This window comes from Coccinella septempunctata, chromosome X, assembly GCF_907165205.1.
Source record: "Coccinella septempunctata chromosome X, icCocSept1.1, whole genome shotgun sequence".
Classification (NCBI taxonomy): domain Eukaryota; kingdom Metazoa; phylum Arthropoda; class Insecta; order Coleoptera; family Coccinellidae; genus Coccinella; species Coccinella septempunctata.
Window position 1 is genome coordinate 6,355,396 of NC_058198.1, and position 21,715 is coordinate 6,377,110.

The 21,715-nt window shown below is 36.7% G+C and overlaps 1 protein-coding gene across 1 annotated transcript; it reads left to right on the top strand.

The window, feature by feature from the left end:
- The first annotated feature begins 588 nt into the window (after window positions 1–588).
- On the top strand, window positions 589–21,498 carry LOC123321587 (dual specificity protein phosphatase 10-like). Its single transcript, XM_044909258.1, has 4 exons — window positions 589–869; window positions 1,682–2,290; window positions 13,664–13,993; window positions 19,596–21,498. The coding sequence occupies exons 2-4, from the start codon at window positions 1,723–1,725 to the stop codon at window positions 19,874–19,876; spliced, it is 1,179 nt and encodes a 392-aa protein (XP_044765193.1). The 5' UTR covers window positions 589–869; window positions 1,682–1,722; the 3' UTR covers window positions 19,877–21,498.
- Window positions 21,499–21,715: the final 217 nt, after the last annotated feature.

Sequence of the window (21,715 nt, forward strand, 5' to 3'; positions counted from 1 at the left end):
TTTTCTCTGCCCTGAAACAGCAAATTGAACTGACGAATATCCTCACCAGATTTTCAAATTTCCTCAAACTCAGTCAATCTCAAGCTGAGAATGGTAAATTTCACTGATTAGTATCGATCGAAGATTAGACAGTTTATGTGTTCATTGCATATGTATTATTTCTGTAGTATATAGAAAGGCGAATTTTATGAATCAAGTTCCTTGCAAGATATGTTAATTTCTTTGGTTTGACTGTTTTCGTTTGAAGAAAAACCTACCCTTGTCTACTCGTGAATACGTATTAGCTCTATCGTAGTAGTAGAGCTTATCTTAGTTTTGAAGAAGGAAAATGAGCTCTAGTCTATTTTGCCGGATGATGAAGTTTGAGCTTGACAAGTTTGCAATTTTTTTTTTTTTGGTGCGGTTAGAATGGATAGGGTTGGTGCAGGTGCAAAATGGAAGAATTGGAGGCACCAAATTTCCTTGGTGTGCTTTTAGATATCCTCGATATAACCAGGTAGAACTTTTGGGATGCACTGCCTAATGTATATATATGTAGGACAGATAGAATATTAGTCATCATTTTGTGGCATGCGCATATTGTCTACCAATGATACCGAAAGAATCGCAATGCGGGTCTATCCAGGCTGGTGACTCATTCTGTTTTATTCCGTAAGAGTGTGTAATTCACGTAAGATATTTAATTACAAAGCTGCTGAGAGTTCGTATTGCCAAAAATGTTAGTTTCCCCGTCATCGCAAAATGACAGGACCTTTTCCCTTGGTGGGAGTTGAACAGTGCTCGTGGTTTCATCATGTTCGATTACTATTTTGAATATCTAAACTATTTCGCTATGATTTACGAATAATTCTACTTGTGTTCGTACCACGGTAAGTTGATGATTTTTTTTTATTTCCGCTCGTGTCAAAACTGAAAATGAGAACTGCATGAATGATTCCATGGGTTTAATTCAAAAATTCTTCGCGGAAGAAAACGAAAGCAAAACACTTCACCTCGTATACCATCTCTGGTATGTGATCTTCATTTCATTGCAATTCGTTCAAGTTTCTGACTGCTAGGGATTCTTAGGTAAATTCCAATTTGATTATCGATGAATATGCCTTCGACATCTCAAGGTGATAAGGTCAGATTCCGAAGAAAAACCAAGACTATCAGTTGCTGATACCACAGTTGCACGAAACGTTTCTGGTACACACCAAATAATATCTTTCCTAATTCGCGAATTTCAATGAAACTGATAATGGTATGCATGAAATATTTCTCTTTCGAAGTTCCAATTGTATAGAAACAAAATTTGAGCAACAGACTCCTTATCAACCGGTGTAGGCAGATACTATTCATTGTGGCACCTGCTATTCAACTAGTAAAGTCCTTTGTTTGCATTTTCACAAACTTGTTCCACAGGTGCCGTGTTATCTTTATATAGAGGTCATTAAAAGTACCTCTTCACTGTTGTTTCAGTACAGAAGAACTTGGCGTACTGAAGAAGTTTCGGGTGTAAAGTTTCGGTGTAAAAGTTCATTCAGTAAAGATTTGGTTGAGTACTTCATGTAGAGCGAGAAGCTCATGATGCACCTAATGATCATAAAATAAGAGAGTTATCCACCACCCAGTGTCACATTATCACAGTGTATCATCAGTGTGTTGGCACCTACACAACTTTTCGTTTTGGGTATTACAGATTTAGCGAGTGACGCTGTAACACCTCAACGCTCAGCCACCATGTCAGTTTGCTTAGAGTCGAGCAGGTCCCGTGACGGTCTGAAGCTGCCTCTGCTCAACAGGAGTAAAAGTGAACCCGGTCCTCCTTCCTTGAACGTGTTAACGTCAACACCACCGAAACGTTGCAAGCTGGAGACCTCAAGTGTCAGCCTTCCTGCCAGTCCATGTGCGGAAAGTTCCTCCCTCCAGAGAAGTCTCATCTTGAAGAAGGTTAGATGCCTGGATGCCGATGGACTGAAGCAGAAACTGGACATCGCAAGACCCAGGAATTTCGTGTTGTTGGACTGCAGGTCTTTCACAGCTTTCAACCTGAACCATATCACCGGAGCTATAAACGTGAACTGTCTGGATAGGTACAACAGGAAGAGGCTGCAACGAGGTAAGGCCACCCTGGCCGATCTGGCTTCTACCAGAGATAGCAAGGAGACCCTGAGGAAGATGGCGTACAAGGAAGTGATTGTATATGATGAAGCTACCAACGATAAGGATAGAATAACCACGACACATCCGCTGTTTCTGGTGTTATCTTCAATAGTGGAGGAAAACAAGGAACCTACGCTCCTTTTAGGTGAGTTTCGAAATTTTTTATCTAAAATTACTCCATTTTCCATATGAATCATAACGTTCTGGAGCAATTTCGAAAGCTTCTTCTATTTCGGAACGTAATCTAAAACGATTTGTTCCACGATAGGTCATCCAGATAAGCTACTGACTATTTTGAAATCGAACCGTCATTATTTGGTGTAGTATCGACGTATCTATATCATTATTATAAAGATAATATATAGAATTTTTGTTGTTGCCTTCGGATTACTCATCGCAGCCATATACGTATAGATTTCACAAGCAATTGTGACAAATTTCGAGGAACATAAGTGTTCATGTCGATATGCGAAATAGAGACAAGATTTTTTAGGATTACTCATCCATTGAATCGAAATACTAAGGCGGTACTCCAAAAAATCCTGCCTCCTTCTGCTATCTGGAAATGTGCCGCAAAGCTTACAAATTCATTTATTATTTCATCTTCCATCACTAGATCTTTCACTTTGTCATATAATCAAATTAAAGAGAGAAAAAAATCAGAACAACGAGATCAGAAATATTCCTTGAAGGGTATTTCGTGTGCTGCTGGTATTTTTCTTGAAACTTATCATAGGTTTTCTTTCACAACATCTGAAACACACGAAAATTCTTCTGAGTTTTAGATTCTTGTGAGAGAAAACCAATTATAAGATTCAAGAGTGGGTGAAATTTTTTCTTGAGCTGAGAGGCTGTGAATAATGGAAGAAACTCCATCTAGAAATATCTCGGGTATTATAAAACAAAACGAGTGTCACTGGAGAGACGTATTTTTTGTCTATTCTTGTCATCTTCATTTGCCAAACCGTAAGCTGTCACAATTCCAGATTCCAGGGGGTGTTTTAATCAATTTTCGCTTACCCAATGCCTGGAGGTCTATTTTTAGGATTATCTTCTTATAAAACAAGACTTCATTTCAAATCTGATTGATGGGTATGATTACCGAATAGACTGATATAATTTCGTCGATATTGGTTTTGTCATATCTAATAATAAACTTGAACGAAATCGGGGAAATAAAAAAATGCCAAACTTCTTGAAATCGTCAATTCACAATTCAAGTTAGTTACGAAAACATTCGAAAACCAATGGAAAAAATTCCCACATTGATTCATCCCTCCTAAACGCTTGTTTTATAGAAAATTTTCGTTCTTCATCCTAGGTCATGCAAAAATTTTCATTAAGTGAGCGAAACTTCGAAAATGTTCTAAAAATCCATCTAAAATATTTTCGTGACTATGATTTTTTGAACGTTTTCCATAAATTTTCATCTTCTGGAGTTTGGCGATTAGGTATATAATCTGGGAGGATCAGTCCAATAGCATTCGATTCTTTAGACAAATGTCAGCGAACTTTTCTATTGGTTTTTCAAAATTCACGAGTCTCAAAGCTTGAACGGAGAGTATTTCTGGGTGTTTCTCGCTTTTTTCATGCCAATTTTCATTATTAACAGAAACCAGTTTCGTTAGAAACTGCAGTGATAAAAAATGTGAAATTTGCTGCAAATATCTAGTGCCATCTCCTTGAAGTTTGCTTCAATCGAATGGGTTTCATTTTCAATACGAGACTTTAGTTTTTATTCACGAAATTGTGAATTCAGGCATCAAAAATCTCTTTCGAGAGGCTGCGAATCACTCTCAATTTTACCAAAGCTCCATTCGGATTCTGGCATACCATTGAAGAGATTTCTACCTGTTTCACCGTTATAAGCAACAGTGTTGTGAGGTCGTGAACGTTAGACAATGAAACTTATCCGATAAGGTTTTATTGTTTGTTACAAACCTTAGAAGTCAATTTTAGAGCCACATTCGTATTTGCTTTTCTAAATAGCTATTGTCCAAAATATGGGAATTGGGTATATAACTTTATGCTTCGAAGTTATCGCTCATAATCGGATGCTTTGTTCCATTTTATTCTCCTTATTATTGTGCATCAATTTCAATTCAACGTTGGATTCTTTTCATCGAAGTTATTTGTAAAAGACAAGAATATCTCATGGAAATGCTATGTATTAATAGGTTGACAGCGAACTTAGGAAGTTGTTTGGCATATTCGAAATTATATTTTATATATAATAATTTCCCTACAGATCTCATTCAAAAAGCTCGCAAATTCGCATGTTGAATCATAAAATCTATTTCTCCTCTACAAGTGTTCATCAATTCCTAGGAAGACTTTTTCTCTTAAAATTACTTGAGGAATCTCTTCCCTTCGTTTGTACCTCCAGTTTAGGAACACCCTGTATAGATTTGTGCAGCGTTTTTTTGTAAATAAATACTCTTGTATTCAATACTTCACATATTTATTGCAAATATATCCCTATTGAAGTTTGTCATTGGTTGTGAATGCTGTAAACGATGGAGATCTTGGAAAACAAAAAAAGGATATTCCTGACAAACCTCGAGTTCTCTTAAATGAAACATTTAATGACTAATTCCACCGATCCTGCTGATTATTCACATATAATTACTATTCCTATCCAATCTGGGAAATTGTGATTTCATAATATTCTCCTGAAATGTTCATAAGCGTGTAATTGGGGCATTCCAGGAAACACGCGTCCTTTGCTGGAAGTATATACAGGTAGAGCGATTAGTCACATTGTCCAAATCCGGGTTCTCATTAAAATGATTCAGGTCATAAACGGTTTTTGATACCTGCACGGGGACCTGGACATACACGAGAGAACATATGGCCGAAAATACATGACTCACCGAATGGCGATGTTTTGACAGAGTATATTTTTCGCTTGTTTACCGAACGATCAGCCTGAAAACAAGAGACGGTTTTCCCCGACCAGAAAGAGTCGGGAACACCCAACACATCAGATAAATAAGAATTCGGAAGTGATGATAATACTCTTGGGTCAGTGTTTCCAACAGATCTGGATAGTCGAGTGCAAAAAAATGCTAAAATGCAAAAAATTCGCAATTTCAATGATTTTTTTGTAACTTCACTATCAGCACTTCAAGGTAATTCAGTGTCCTTCAATTTGCTATTATCGGAAGGTCTGTGAGATGATTTCCCTCAAAGTTATAGTTAATCAAAGCCAAAGGCCTTTTTGACTCTCACAGTCTCACTTTTTCACTCTATTCGCAAATTTAGTAGGTGATTCAGGGGTCCACTCATGAATTCCAAAACGACTACCTCATGGTAAGAAAATAGGAAGTGCGACATCGACCTATAACCACTCAAATGTGTGAGGATGTTTCACAAATATTGTTCAGACAAGACTGATAAACTTCGGGCTATCTGACTCACTGCATAAATTAAAATTATCATCAATTCACACGAACTGTCGCACGTGTGCATTCATGGTTTTCTGAATGAAAAATTCTGCTCCATTTCCATATGAACGGAAACCTATTATGCGCATCACCTGAAAGGTCAAATAACGAACTCTTCAGTGTGACATGGAATCATTACATGAACTGCATACCTATAACCGTATGGGTTTAATACTCAATGATATAACTCGTATTTTGACGGTTTCTGTTATTGACTGAATCGTTATCGTTTTAACGAATTCGGTTCCTTATCTTCCCATAGGGTACAGTCTGTCACGTTGAAAAGGGAAAAGAGGAAGAGGCCTTATCTATTAAAAAACAGCATAATCTTGGAAGTCACTCGTACATCAGGTTAATGTTCCATTTTGAGATTGAAAACATCAACTTGGTGCAACAACGTCACGACTCTTTGATTAGGGAGAAGTGTGGGGCAATACAGGGTGATTCATTGGGAAATACGAATAGTAAAGGGTAGAAAGTGGACCCCAAAGTGCCTCTAAATAACCTTTATTTTATGAGGTCAACTTTCTTCAGTACTAGGATAGGTACATATCTCCATTTTTCAATAAATCGCAACTTATGAATCACCCTACCATATTTTTACAATATTTGGTTCATACATTCTTCGTCCTCGGTTAAGTCGATGAAGACATTAAAAAAAGTATTTTTTCAGGGTAGGGCCTCAAAAAAATTAATAAGTAGATCGTGAAAAAATGAATGTATTTGGCTTTTCCTCATACAAGTTCTTCAACCGAGTCAAATCTAGATGTTTCGAAAATGAGGTGAAAAATTATTGAAAAACAAGTACTACAACAGTATTTTCCTAGATTCATTCATCAATCCTTCTTATTTCCCCAATTACTGGATCCCAATTTGACTGAAATACGAGAGAACATGTCTGTTATTGAGACAAATCATTATCAACAGCAACCATTTAGTACATTAACTTAATAATTGAGGGTTGAATACTCAAAGCAGCAACTGAGTCCAAAACACCCCGTATGCGAAAAAAAATATCATAGCTTCCGTAAGATCATTAAACAACCCTGGAAGGAATATCATCCACTAAAAATATCACGGTATCTGTTTTTGAAAACGATTCAACATCGGGATAAAAATTATTTTTTTGTGTGCGATGCCTCATTTCTTCTTGAAACCTGCGAAAGTGTGAAACACAGAGATGATTCAAAGCTTAATATTCATAGGATATCCTTCATTTCCTATAACTTATCTAACCCAATCACCCGAAACACGTGCAACAATTAGGGTCGTCATTGGCTGTCAACAATTTAGAAAACTACCCGAGTTAACCGCGTGAGATACCCATGAATGAATGACGTCACCTTGCGTAAGAATGAAATGATTCATACTCTCCCCCATTTACGTTGTGTGACCTCATGTGCGACCATATGCTTCTGCTTTTCTTGTTGGCGGGAAAACAGATGGAAAATGACAGTGAGTCATCCCCGAGGCGACAATAATTATTCATTCATCTAGTTACTGAGAAAAACGCTCTTGCTCATCTTTGAAACCGTTGGAATAGGAGAAAAGGGGTGTGAGTCATTCACCCTTGTATTGGGTCCAAATTTGAATGCACCATTGATGTGATCTTAGTACTTCCAACATCTATTTACTCATAGTTGGAAAAGTGAAGTTTGTTCGATTTAATTATTGTATAAAACCCCTGAAGTATTCACATTTAGACTGGAGGAATAAGGACAATACATAATTTTAATTGTGTTGAATATTTATGTCCTGATTAATTCAAATCCAAGCTTTCTCCTCAAAACGAATTCTAGTTTATAAGACTTGAAAAAAAAAATGAAACTTCATTTTTTATTCATTCTCGTTGAAGGATAACCCTGTATACTTTTTTCGGGCGCATTCAACTTGATTCCATGAGGAAATGACAGTTTGCGTATCAGAACCTGTTTCTCAATAATAAGCGTGTCATTTTCGACCTTCATGAATTGCGGTGCGTAAAATATCACAGGACGAAAAATTAATTCATACAACATAACATTCGTACCATGAATGGAATGGAGATTTAATGAATGACGAAATTTGTGCAAAGATGAATCACCCTAGCCTGAATTATGCTTTCAGTCCGGCTGTACATATGCATTTCGCATTTTGAACTCCTCAAATTACCTATCGTCGAAATTATTTCATTGCAGTATTCTGTTCAGTTTCGAATTTGAACACCAATTTAATTGGAGCATGCACAAAGCTCTGAAAATGTATTGAATGAAAATCCTAACTAGCTTAGCTCTTCTTTGAATTAATCGAAAACCATGAAACTACAATATCAGATCAATATTCTAATCAGGGAAAAATCAATTCAAACCGATGCCTCAGTATATTTGTCTGATGATTCATTTAGTGTCATTATTACTGTGACTAGAAATTGTTATGGGTGAGTCAGAGCAAAACGAAAATTTTCAAATTTTACGATTTTATGGCCTGTATTTCGAGAGTTTATATATGTTTTCTTCACCTACCTTTTTCCATTCGAGATGTGAATCAAGAATAAAATAATGAAAATGGGAGACAACAAGAACTTCAGATTTCAGATCAATATTGTGCATATCAGAACTCATCCTGAAATACTCGAAATATAATTATTTATCAGTTGAGCTCACTCATCAACACTTTGAATTCTGTGTTAATGACTCACCCTTGAATATTTTGAGAATTATTTCTGGAAGCATACTTGGATCTGGCATTCGTATGGGTTTTTAGATTTCTTTAGGATCTTGACAATTTGTATCATCAGCTATACGTTAAGGTTCTAGTTTTCTTGCGAATCCAAGTTCACATAATTTTCAGAATGATATTATGGATACATATATGCAGATGTATAGTATCCAATTCTGTTAACTTTTCACTGTTAACAGTATTTTTGTATTAAATAAAAACAAGCCAATGAAACAGATAGTCATATACATAAAAATGAGGAAAAATCCTTTCCAGGGTTTTAATGATATATATTTTTCTTCGGAAATCCTTCAATATTGAAATTCAAAAGGAAATTTCTGGTGTGGTTTGGCAATAAATGGAGGGTGAAGATCAGACTGAAAAGTAATTTAAAATTGTATTTTACCCTTCTCTTCTTAGCAGTTTTTCGACCAACTGGATATTCATTTCAACAGCATCATTTCCCACCAAATTATAAGTTTTGAGGTGGTTCAAGTCCATTTTAAATTGCATTGGCAGCGAATATATGATAATGAATGGTGAAAAATTCGATGTGATTACAAGCAGCCGAATGTGCAACCTCAAATACTGAGTCCTATTCGATTGTAGAGGTCACGTGAAAAACGAATCTAGGAATTGGTCGTATCTGGACCCCTTTTTTTTTTATCTGCAGTAGCCAGACTGAATGATCCTCAAATGACCTATCGGAAAAACTTCGAGTGTAAACAATGCTTAATTATTTGTGATCTAGGGGATATTCCTATCGTCCTTCAGGGTCGAGACATGGACATGACGTATATATATATAAAGCATTAGTGGTTGTCCCGGGTATGACGCATACAGTGGCATCCCCACTATTTCGGGTCCTACAACTTGACGCATAAACTCAACAGACAGCTGTATCCACAGTCCACGCTACACTCTGTTCAGAGTATCTGAACCTATAGCTAGTGATAAACAATGGTATAGACCCATTGCGGAAACCCATTGACAGAAGTGCTTTCGTAGTGATAGCATCACTTGAGTGATCGGTGTTGTGCCATTCAATTTGTGGACTTTCACATAGAAGACGTCAAGATGAGAGTAAAACGGCCTAATGCTTGCCTGGTCCTCAGGTTTATGCCTTTACAGCAAACATCCAGTGAGTACAACTTATAATGTAAACATTGACATCTTCCTAACTGTTTCATAACGTCTCAAAGGTTGTATCGCGAAATGCTACAGTCGATTGATTTCTTCCTACTTTCATTCCATCGAAACCGCCAGCAAGATTCGAAATGCTTCTAATTCTGCAAATTTTCAATAAGTCCCAAGAGACTAACCATCAACCCATGCTAAAAGGATACATGTGTGTACTATCCTAGACAGTTTTTTCCTGTATACCCTGTATATATTCACTTTTCATGCGATATAATAATCCCCAATTGTATTTTCTTAGGTGGATGAATAAATTTGAACCTATTTAACAATGGCAACAAGTGCATTCTGTAGAATAAGGTGAAACATAAAGCTCAAACCGATCTAGTATGTATGAAAATTTCAGCTGTTGCTATGGTCACATTCTTGCACATTAGGTATTAATTCATATTCATTGTTCGTTTCTTACGTAAAACAATCGATGTTTCAATTTTAAGAGAGCAGAAAATTGTTAAAAACGTCCAACAGTACGATAAATCATTTCGCTGATGTAAAATTTTTATTCACCATAAACATGACATTCCAAAACCGTAATTGTACAGGATTTTAATAGCCATACTATTAAAGTTTTAATACTCTATAATGGAAAAAGTGTCAATTCGAAAAATGCCACTACAAATTTCATATCCTGTGCCTTCTTATTAAACTCAAATCCTTAAAGGACGAATAAATTTATTATTATTCCAGGTGAATTCTTAGTGTGTATATTATTGGGACAATACCATGTGAAATTTTGTTTTTGTTCATCACTTTTTATGTCTACTATCATTTGTGAGTGATTCGCACACAAATATGTACTAAGCAGACTAGAACTTCATTTTAATTGAAAAGTATTTATTCAATACTCTGCTTCAACAAATATATTCGCTACTTATAGTGTTTTGCTCAATAAATAACATACCCAAATTTGATTCCTCGAGATTTCTTGAGATCGTTTCATTTTTTCTCATCAGAATCATCAAATTCGTCATCGGTAGTACACTCAAAATATACAGACCTCTTAAACGACCCAAGTTCTCCGAAATCTTGCGGAGGATCTTTGGACGCCAGAAGGGTGACATCACCCCCTTCAAAAAAAGAAGATTTCAGAAAAATCAGTGAATGACGAAGGGAATATACCCTTTCCATGCTAAGTAGATTTAATTATTATTCCCATCCGAGCAGATAGTGAGTAATAAATAACAATTGCGGGAGATGCAACGCCCCAGTATTTACTTAACCGTTATGACTAATTGACCAAATTTTCACAAGGAGATTCCCTTACCCCATCAAATATTATGAGTCATATCCCATTCCGAAGAGCTTTTCGGGCATCCCCCCGGGGCGAATGATTAGGGCTGTGAGGTATGAATCATTTATCCGTTGTTGAAACTCACCCATATTCCTATACCAAACAATTGAACAATGGGTTATTTCAAACAGCAACCGCACTTCACCCTCCTTGATCCTGCTCCAATCCGGACACAGTCTTTTGATCGCACCCTGCATAACGAGTATGGGTAAACAAATGACCTGTCATGAAAAAAATCGAGCTCGTTTATATTTGGCATTGAAGGACCGCAAAAATGACCCATCAACAATTGGTCCTTATGGGTAAAGCTGCAGACATTGAACTCGAAATCAAGCACTAATAGTTGAGGGAATATGATTTTAATCCTTAGTTTTCGCTTTGAAAAAAGCTGATAGAATGGTGTTCAAGTATTTTGCAAGATTTCTGATATTTTTATTGAAAAAAACTAGAAGATTTCGAAAAGAGATTGAAAAAATACGTCTGGTAGGAAGCTACTGAGTATAATTCAGCAAAAATTGAGTATCGAGGGTGGAAAATTAAGGGGTGAACAAAAAAATCATGATTATAAAACTATCGATGACAGGCTCTTGAATTTCACCGCTTACTCCAGCACAAATAGTGTGTCGCAAAACATTTTTTCGTTTTCGAGTGCAGTTTTGTTTGTTTGAAATGCAGATTCTTGAGGAAGGCCAACATATTACTGTGGTAATATCGAGATCATTTCAAGATATTGGTTTTTCTTGAGATCCTTTGATGTCTGATTGGCTCCATGTCTGGTTTACATGGACCAAGACATCTCGTTGCACAAAAATACTCCCAACTACTTGCACGATATTTACAGTGTGCATTATTCTTCGAAATCTTCCTCTGAAATTTCACAGTTTTGAACTATGTAGATCACGAAAAGATGGGAAAAATCTGTCTGTTCTTATCCTCCCACTTCCTGGCTGTAATCGATTGATTTTGAAGACCAAATTCACAGTATTTCTTTGGCTATATAGGTGAAAAGTGGTAGAAAAAAATGTCGAAAATTTTGAACTGTTCTTTGGCTCAAAATCAGCACTGAAAGGCGTGAGAAATGTTGCGTTGTTCTCGACGATTATATCAGGTTTTCCTCTTGGAGTCGAGGGAACTTTGAAGGTTTTATGAGTCACTGCTGATTCCGCATCTTTTGGCGAGTATCTCTTTTCACGACATGCACACAGTGGTTCTTTCATTATTGAACGATTTATACGATTTGTTTATTCCTTCTGATATTGACTGCCTTCTGTATGTATCAATGTCGAAATGAGTCAGCGAAGAAACATGAAAGAGATCTTTGATCCTCAAGTATCGAATTCCCAATTCTTTTTCGTTTGAATTTTGTGCACCCCGAAGAAAAATTCATCCAAGCCTTCGTGTGCGATAAATTTCCTTTCATTTCGAACAAAGTGTAAGTGAGCTGAGTAGAATTCTTCATCCCAATTGAATGCATGACCTCATCTAGTCTGGTGATTGCAATCGTTGTTCAACACTTTTTTCCTGTTTTGTCTTCGAATGAAGGTGCAGACTCTCTGAGAGTTTCGCATGACTCATTCATGCAATCCCTTAAATCCATCCGCCGTGCCTTGTTCAATATTTGCAATTATTCATATTTGTACTGATTGATAATTTTTCTCTCTTCTGGAAATTTGTCCGTTGGAGTGACTAACCAGTGTAAATTTGTCAAGAATGACCTATTTCAGAAAGAATGGCTAAGTGGAACGAATATGTATCTTGTTTATACATATCACAGGGATATATTGAAAAATTCTTAGCCTACTATAGAACCAAACAAAATTTCAATGTCAAAATATTTTATAACTCAACCTATTTTCCCCATAATTGGATACATTTATGACAGCGAACATGCAACGTCTCTAGACCTTTCAAAAAAAATGTTTCTTCTTGCTCTGCAAACCAGACCTCCACAGCTTTTATTGCCTCCTCGTTGGAAGAAAATTCACGACCTTCTAAATATTTTTTCAGTTGAGGAAAGAGATGATGGAGCCAAATTTGGTGAATAAGAGGGGTGTTCTAGTAATTCAAACCCTAAATCACGAATTTTTTGCTTGGCAGCATGAGATTTGTGTGCAGGGGCGTTGTCCTGCAAATATAAAACACCTTTGGATAGCTTTCCGCATCTTTTCTGTTTAATTTTTTCTCGTAGAGTGGTCCGTAATGTCGAATAGTAATCTCCGGTTATTGTTCTACCCTTATCCAAAAAATCAATCATGATTACTTCATGGTAATCCCAAAAAACTGAAGCAAAAACTTTTCCAGCAGATTTTTGGACACGAAACTTCTCAGGTCTTGGAGAACCAGAGTGTCGCCATTGCATCGATTGTTGCTTTGTTTCTGGATCGTAGAAATGTACCCAAGTCTCATCCATAGTAACAATTCGGTTTAAGAAGTCTACATCGTTTTCAAATCGAGCACAGATCGAACGCGATGCTTCTACCCTTGCACGCTTTTGGTCAACATTCAAACATTTGGGGATCCATTTTGCAGCAATTTTTCTCGTGTCCAAATTGACGTTAACCCTATGATGATGGCGTTCGTATGGAATATTCAGTCATCATTTAAATGTAACTTAAATCGATTCAAATCAAGCCTAGTTTAGACTAAGTTCAATTCTAGTTCGCAATTCGATTAATGAGAATGATTTTTTACGAAGAATTGGGCATTCGAGAACGATAAACTCCTGACAAAGATACATACCATTATAGTTACATCAGTTTTCAGTATACACATATTTGTGGGGAGGGTTACCCTTGGCAATTTTCCCCTACTCACTTCTCCAAAGTTGAATACCTTAAAATCGAATAAAACATCATTTCCCAATCCTAATTGTCGTCCTTTGTTTCAGGAGGTCATCGAGATTTTTCGAAAAAACACAGGGACCTATGCGAGGAAGTGGTGACGAGGGGTCTGTCAACATCCGCATCCTGTCCCACCCTCGAGGACATAGACTCCCATCCGGCCTCGAGACTGCTACCCTTCTTGTACCTGGGCAACAGTAAGGATGCCGCAGATTTGTCCTGCTTGCAAGATCTGGGAACCACGTGCGTCCTCAATGTAACCTCGCAGCTTCCCGGATATCACGAAGAAAGGGGCATCAAGTACAAACAGATACCCGCATCGGATTCCGGCCACCAGAATCTGAAACAGTATTTCGAGGAGGCTTTCGATTTCATTGGTGAGTTTGATGTTTTTTTTTGATATGATGCTATACTGATCTGAATCTTCGAAACACGAAATTTAAACTGGGAAAACTTCAATTGAGAGGGCTAAAATTTCACCTTCACCTGAAGATGCTTCTGTGACAGCGAAACGCGTGCAATTCGTTTCATTATCAATTTTGCCTTCTATCATTATCAATTCTTTTTGGCGCCTCCTCTCATTGTCGGTTTGGTCGGGAATTCCCAGCTCCTGGGGTATGTGATGTAGATAATCGGTTCAGTAGTAAAATGGAGTTGTTGATCCGAAAGTAAATATGGAAATATACGTGAATCAGACACGTTGATAATGGAATGAGTTGTTGAATTCGCCCCAAATGTGGGATGACGGTGTATCACTCATTATAGCGATCTTTGGAAACGCGAAAGATGAATCAGCGTGAGACAATTGAAGCCATGGGAATGATGCTCAGTTTCACCTTCTCTCTACCTAGGAAATGTATTTTTGGAAGGAATGTTTTGCTTCATTATTTTCAATGAGAATACAAGCAGGTTATCCATGTCACCTTGATGACGTATGTTTTTTTTTCATTATTTCTGAAAGAGAACCTGACTCTGTATGAAGGTTTAAAGCTCATATATAAAGATTTAGGCACAAGGAAATGATATAGAATTTGGTAGAAACAATCGACAACCATGATGAAATCGAAATGGAAAGTTTGCAAACTCAGGATTAAAACGTAGAAACATTTCACACAAAACTCAATTATTTTCGAAACGATTAAGTCCAGCTTCAATACTTTCCTAAAGCTCTTTATCTCAAGTTTCAAAACCATACTTACAGTTTGTCATAAAACCTAATTTCCCATCTTTCCAGGCTCTTATTTTGTTCTGAATATATTCACGTTTTAATGTACTGAAATTGAAGATGAGAAAATGGCAGTTTAGTTTTCCCTTTATTGAGACATATGTAGGAGTTTGTGATACTAGACAAAGGCAATTGACTTTGGGAGGTCCTAATATCGATCCCTGGGTAATCCCATGTGCGACAGTATGGAACTTCTTTCTTGATTGTAGTATGGCTGCCACTTTTTGCGATTTTGTGAATATTATTTGGAGGAGGGTAGAGACAAAGCTACACCTCTCACACCATAACTTTTCTGAGCATATTTCGCCAGTCAAAACCTTTGATAGGTTACATAATTGGTTTGCCTGATGATCCAACGTCTTGAATAGTCCCAACTGTGGATTTTTTTTGCCTGAATCCCATTTGAGAATACTGTTGCGATTGTCTAGAAAAGGAATTAACCCAAAAGGGAGTTATGTGCGAAATTTGTAACATTTCGCATCCCCTGGTGATATCTTTGTCCTGAGTGTCCTGCCACCTATACCATAGTCCCTTTCTGAACCTTCGCACGTTCATTGAGAGCTTGAACCCTGGTCCAAACCATTTTGGTGTTGACTAACTGGAAGTTTTCGATGAAAATGATGTAGTAATGTAGTACCTTGTTGTACTCATTCTGTTCGAGAGTACTGTGGTGATATTCGCTGATTGTAACCAGCAGAATTCAGAAGAGGTAAATGAGAATGTATTGGGCCAGAGAGAAGCCTTTTTTTCTACCGCAAAGACCTTTAAGATTTGAAATAATTTGTAAACCAAGATAGTTTTGGGAAGGAGGAAAGGCATTCACCATTTTCTGCATGTTCGGTAGTACTGTGGTGATATTCGCTGATTGTAACCAGCAGAATTTAGAAGAGGTATACGAGACCTGTTTTGAGCCAGGGAGAAGCCTTTTTTTCTACCACAAAGAGCTTTAAGCTTCGAAATAGTTTGTAAACCAAGATAGTTTTGGAAAGGAGGACAGGCATTCACCATTTTCTTCAAGTTCGCGTTAGGAAATGAATAGCCACCATTACGTTGAACTGCGTGGACTGAAACCAAGCAATCGTATGGTATGCATACCATAACTGACAGCTGCCCAGACACTCTCGTTCCCGAATGACTTTTTCTGATGCAACGAACCGGTGTGGTGCAAGTCTGAAGGATGCTGGTGCTGGTACCTATTATTTCCTGTTTCGACGTCTCGTTTTCGTCGTCCTCAAACGCCACCACACACAAGCGAACTAGCCGATGTGGAGACTTGCGTAAATTTAGCCGACCTGCCCAGCCAGCCACACCGGCTGCTGTATCTAAAAGAAGAGAAAGCATGTGTTATGAATGGCTTTGGGGTAACGGCCTTGTCGGTTGCCTAGAGTTTTGTCAGAGGCATTCATTACTCATCGCCATCGGCACTCCGTAGCCAGGGCCGGACCGAGCCACCTTCTGCTTCCTCGTTCAACAGTCTGCTGATATACCTTGTCCCTTTTCGAACGATCTTCAAGTTTTGTACTCTAATTGTTGTTGTGTACAAAGGAAATGCCAAGGGTGTTGAATTAACTTGAAGGAGAAAAATTACGATCAATTGGGATTGAAAATGTTACTGTTCGTCTTTATACATGGAAATGCAAAATCAAACTCTGCACATATGCCTTTAGACTGGAGATACCTTGATATGAGATAGTGGGACAAAGCTCTGAAGCATCATAAAAGAACCAATGGCCAAAAATTCTCAGTTAAATTCAAATGTTGTGTTCCCTTCACGATTATTGATGTAAATTCTTGGACATAAGTCGTAATTTTATATAGTTTTTGCCAGATAGGTGGGATATAATCGACAGCCATATAAATGGAATAAAAAAAATGTCGAATGGTATATTAACATATGAATTGAAGGTCGGGTCATGGCAATAGCAAACGTTAATTTCAAATATAATCTTGGTGGCTCCACATTTGCTATCAATGGCATAGGGCATACAGTTGTGTCCTACAACTTACAATAAAAAGCAGAAGTTTGCATAAGAGGATTGCGTTTCTCACAGTTCGACCTGCTGTGAATTTGTTGTTACGATCCTGGTTCAACTTTGAGAGAGGGCCGTTGCTCGAGTCACCAGCTTACAAGGGAATGAGTCACTCTACCTTCTAAACTGCTTCTCTCTGTCGGAATCTGAGAACCCGCCCATCTCTGGTGAAGCTATCAGTTACAGACTTATATTGACTTTAGTCGATCAAAATATTATGTACGTTTAGAGGTGGAGGGAAAGTGCATCAATTACATTGTGATGTACCATGCTGATCGTTTTGCTGAGAATTAAACTATCAAATACCAGGGAAAACTGTAGGGACATTGAGAACAAAAAAATTTTTACGTTTTTTCAGTCAATTTTGTCAGTTATAAAAAACTTTCTCTACACGATCATTTCCCTTTTACAACAAGCTACATACAGGTGATCCTGGCAACTTTTTTTGATGGAGTCTTCTTTCCTGTGTTGGTTGAGTCAAAAATTTAATAACATTTAGTTCATTTATCGCATGCATCATAAGAACAATTCGCAATATCGAAAATATTGAACTGGCACGAAGAAATCAATCTGAAAATTGACAACAGAATATATGTAGTTCGGATATGCAAGGGCAGTCTTCAACTTGTGCATATATTTTAACAGAAGATTGCTAAGGTCAAAAGAAACATTTTCCCTTTACCATTCTTTCCAATACGGCTTGGTGGAAAAGATGCAGACTGTTGAATATCCAATTTTGAGTTCACAAACACTTTTTTCTGTTGGAATAGTTCTTTGATATGATGAACCTTCTCCGAACTCTAAATCTCACCCCCATCAACTCTTGAAAGTGAGTTGAACACTTGCTAAAGAATATTATAGTAAGATGCGCCGTTTTTGGGTTATTTGATATTCGAAAATGAAAACCATCTCTAATATTCGAAAAATTGGGCACTTTGGCTGAACGCAACTCGGTTTAAAAGATCCACAGATGTGTAGTATCATAGATTTAGCTTGTTATTCTGGAGGAAATCTTGTTTTTTCAGGGGTGGCAAGAGAAAAGTAGTTCTTTTGACCTGGAGAATCTTCTGTTGAAATATACATATGTACAAGTCAAAGCCTCATCCTGTATATTCATTGTGATTTTAAACATTCGCACAGTCAAACACTACTCGATGAGAAATATTCACGTTTCCTATCCGTCAAACGCGGAAACAGGAAGTAGCTCCAATCCGAGATGTTCATTTGAAATAAGTTATCGCTTTTATTTCAATTGTACGCCAAGGTGATTGAGTGAAATATTTTATAAGAAAGCTATTTTATCGCCAGGCTAGTTGGATATTGCACACTGGGGCCAACAAAGCTAATAGATTCAAGAGCTCCTTTTACTCACTTGTCAGAAAGAAAATTTAGCCTGATATGTGAGTTCGGTTTTTTGAAAAATATAACTCAGTGAAATAATATTTTAGTTTGAGAAGAGGCTTCCAATAGGTAAAGCATCTGAAGCTGCTTATGTACACCTTATGTAACAGATTTTGGTTTATTTCATTATTTCGAAAAAAAGTTATCGATTATTGGCAAATACCTCTTGGAACTTGTCACATATGGCATATAAAGAAGAAAACACTGAAGTGAGCTGATTGGCTTCCTAAATACTACCAAAAAAATGAGCCAACTGGGCGTTTATTCCTTCAAAAATGCAGAATCTTCGGGAGTTTTAGTCTTTATGTTATCTGGTAGGAAAGCTTGTAAACATTTGAAATTTCCAAAGCTGCTCAGCGTGTTCGCATTCGTGAATCACTCCTGCCAATTTTCCTACCGGGAATGACCTCACCGCCACAATGGCCTTTTTTTCCCAAACGGAAATTCTAAACTTAGACCGAGTAAATCACGACCGGGCCACGTCCTGACATTTTCCAATAATAAACGGTATCAGAAATTGGGACAGTGTTAATAACTTCGCTGAGACAAACAGGAGCGGCTAGTCGCTTCCAAAGACGAAGTAAAGGGGCATCAGATGAGTCATACGGGACGCCCAAAATACACCGTCGGATATCCTATTAAAAGTACCTACTATTAAAAACTCGCGCGTTATATTTGAGTATGTATCATCGGGCAGTAATTCCTGCCCTTCCTAGTTCTCTCCTTTATTTAGAAGTCCTGGAGTTGATCCGACTCCTCCGGATTGAGTTTAACCAGGGATGGTAGATACGACCAAAAATACACAAAATCTTCTCACAAGACGTAGATTCAGAAAATATTCTGTCTCTGTGTGTAACGTTCTCTTGTGGATACGCTACAAGTCGCAAATTTAAAGGCTACAAACTCAAATTCGGCAGGATCATTAGCATCCACGGTGCTGAGGAGCCTATTGATTTTGGTGGAATTCGGAAAAACGGTTTTTGAGTTATACAAAATTTTCGGAAAAATTTTTGCGAGCAGGGCACTTTTGAATCTACCGATGTGAAATCCTGCAGGTTGGTGTGCGTCTGAAGCGTGAAGAAGCCTACCAATTTGGGTCAGAATCGGTCCAACAGTTTTCGAGTTTTTCCAATTAACCGAATTTTGGCAGAGCTCTTTAGGGCTCATAATGAAGGGCTTTCAAGGGGTTCATTTTAGGACGTAGATTAATATGGAGTTTTCCCACCTAGAGTGACAATATTTTAATTAAATGTTCTGAATCAGTTGTCTTTGATATTTGCTTCAATATAAGCAGTTGGATGAACTTTTCTTTTTTTTTTTCAGAAGAGGCAAGGAAAAATGGTACAAGAGTGCTGGTACATTGTCAGGCGGGAGTATCAAGAAGCGCGACCATAGCTATAGCTTACATCATGAAATACAAGCAAATGTCCATGGTGGAAGCATACAAACTTGTCAAAACAGTGAGGCCCATAATATCGCCGAACCTGAATTTCATGGGTCAACTTTTAGAACTGGAAGAAAGTTTGAGAAGTAGCAACAACAATTTGCAATATAGATGGAGAGAGAAATCAAACGAAGAAGTGTCGCAAGAATGCAGTGTGTAATTTTTTTTTAAATTTATCATAATCATGAATCATGTTCCGTATTTCTTAGTCATTAGTTGGCCATAAGAGTCGTGTTCTAGTCTGTAAAAGTGGAGTAAATGGCTGTGTATAATATTTTTTTCCACGTTAATTTAGAGTTTTTTTTTTTATTTCATAGGATCAGCATGTCTATTTTTTTATACATTTGGTGACGAGTCATGCAGAAGTATCATGACACCTATTCTGAGACAAATCGAAGAGAAATATTAAAAATGATAATGAGATTTCATCGAATTTCGCCGATGAAATGTATTTTACATAATATGTATCTTAAAAAGCATTTATGCGAGCACTACTAATGGTCCAATTTTAGATACATCTATTTTTGTAAATTATCAAAAACATCTCGAAACTAATGTGTGTAATCCCTGGAGCATATAAGTTTTAGAAATATTTACTGATTCTTCAAAGCTATTTACTGCTTCCATTCAAATATATATGATCCATCTTATAACATACCTATTCATTTTTCTTTCCTAGATGAGTAGTCCAGACTCCAGTTTGGATAAATGTCATAAAACGTTTAAAAATCTTGCAACAAGCATTTCAAATGTTTTTTCTTTCATTTCGTGAATAGAAGACAGCCAATAAGGCTCAATTATAGTTTTCACTCCAAACCTTTTCAAACTATTCTGTTACTACGAATATGATGAGCAGTAAAATGTGAATACATTTATCAGTAAATATTTTCTGTTATCAAAACATTGAAAAATCGAATTGAATTCAGATTGTTGGAAATCTCCTAAGCCTAATAGATTCTTAAACATCTATCTCTTCAAGACTGAGTGTACATTAATGTTAAATATTTATAAAAGTCTAGAAATTAATGAGTAGTGTACTTGGAGCTTTTATTTATTATTCATACTTATCACTAATAATAATTATTAAGTATCGTTGTGTTATTGCCATATTACCAAGAAAGTATACATTCGTCAAGTAAATGAACAATGTGTATTATTATTTATTTCGATGAGATAGATTATCATTAATTTGTAGCAGGTTGAAGTTTGAATGATTCACAACAATATCTATATATAGAGATTGTATAAATAAGGGAGTTCTTGATGCAAATCTATATGTAAAAGAATGCCTTTCAAGTTTTACGTACATACCTTCTTTTCACTGAAAATCCGAGAGGGAATATTCCCTGAATTATTTTTCAACATGATTTTTTTTTGCTTTCATGTAGATACTAGTTGAAACGCTTATACTGCGATAGTACTTTCTCCAGAATACTTTTATTGAAATTAATACATTGAAGAAGCATATAACTTTGCATCGAATATAAACTCTTTACTTCTGCATTATTTTGGGTGTATAGTATAAAGGATGGCTATGATTGGTTTTATTCTCAGGTAGGAAAATTCGACAAGATTTTTTTCAGCTCTAATAAGGAGCCAAATACCAGAGTAAAGATAATTTTTTTTATTTAGCACCCCGTCTATGTATGTAGGAATTAGTGAATAATAACCACATTTCAAAAATGTGTGCCTTTACTCTATATTGTTAAGGCCTGTATTATGAATTTGTATATATATATACTCCTTATGAAAAAATGATTATTTACATAAATGTTACAAATACATTGGTTATTATTTACCTTCTCAAGTGTGTGGTCCAAGAAATTAGCAATCGAATTATTGAATTCGAATCTAAATATGATGTGTTTTTGCGCGTTTATTTCTAGGAAAGACGCCTACATCATTTTGTCGATAATACAAAAATAGTTTTTCAAAAAGACCGATCCAATCGAATTGAAAGTCAGTAGGTATCTAATTGTAAAGAGTCTATGCAGAATTT

Coding starts and splice junctions, on each gene's coding strand:
- LOC123321587 (XM_044909258.1), top strand. CDS start 1,723: ATGTCAGTTTGCTTAGAGTCGAGCAGGTCCCGTGACGGTCTGAAGCTG. Junction 2,291..13,663: donor GGAACCTACGCTCCTTTTAG/GTGAGTTTCGAA, acceptor CCTTTGTTTCAG/GAGGTCATCGAGATTTTTCG. Junction 13,994..19,595: donor GGAGGCTTTCGATTTCATTG/GTGAGTTTGATG, acceptor TTTTTTTTTCAG/AAGAGGCAAGGAAAAATGGT.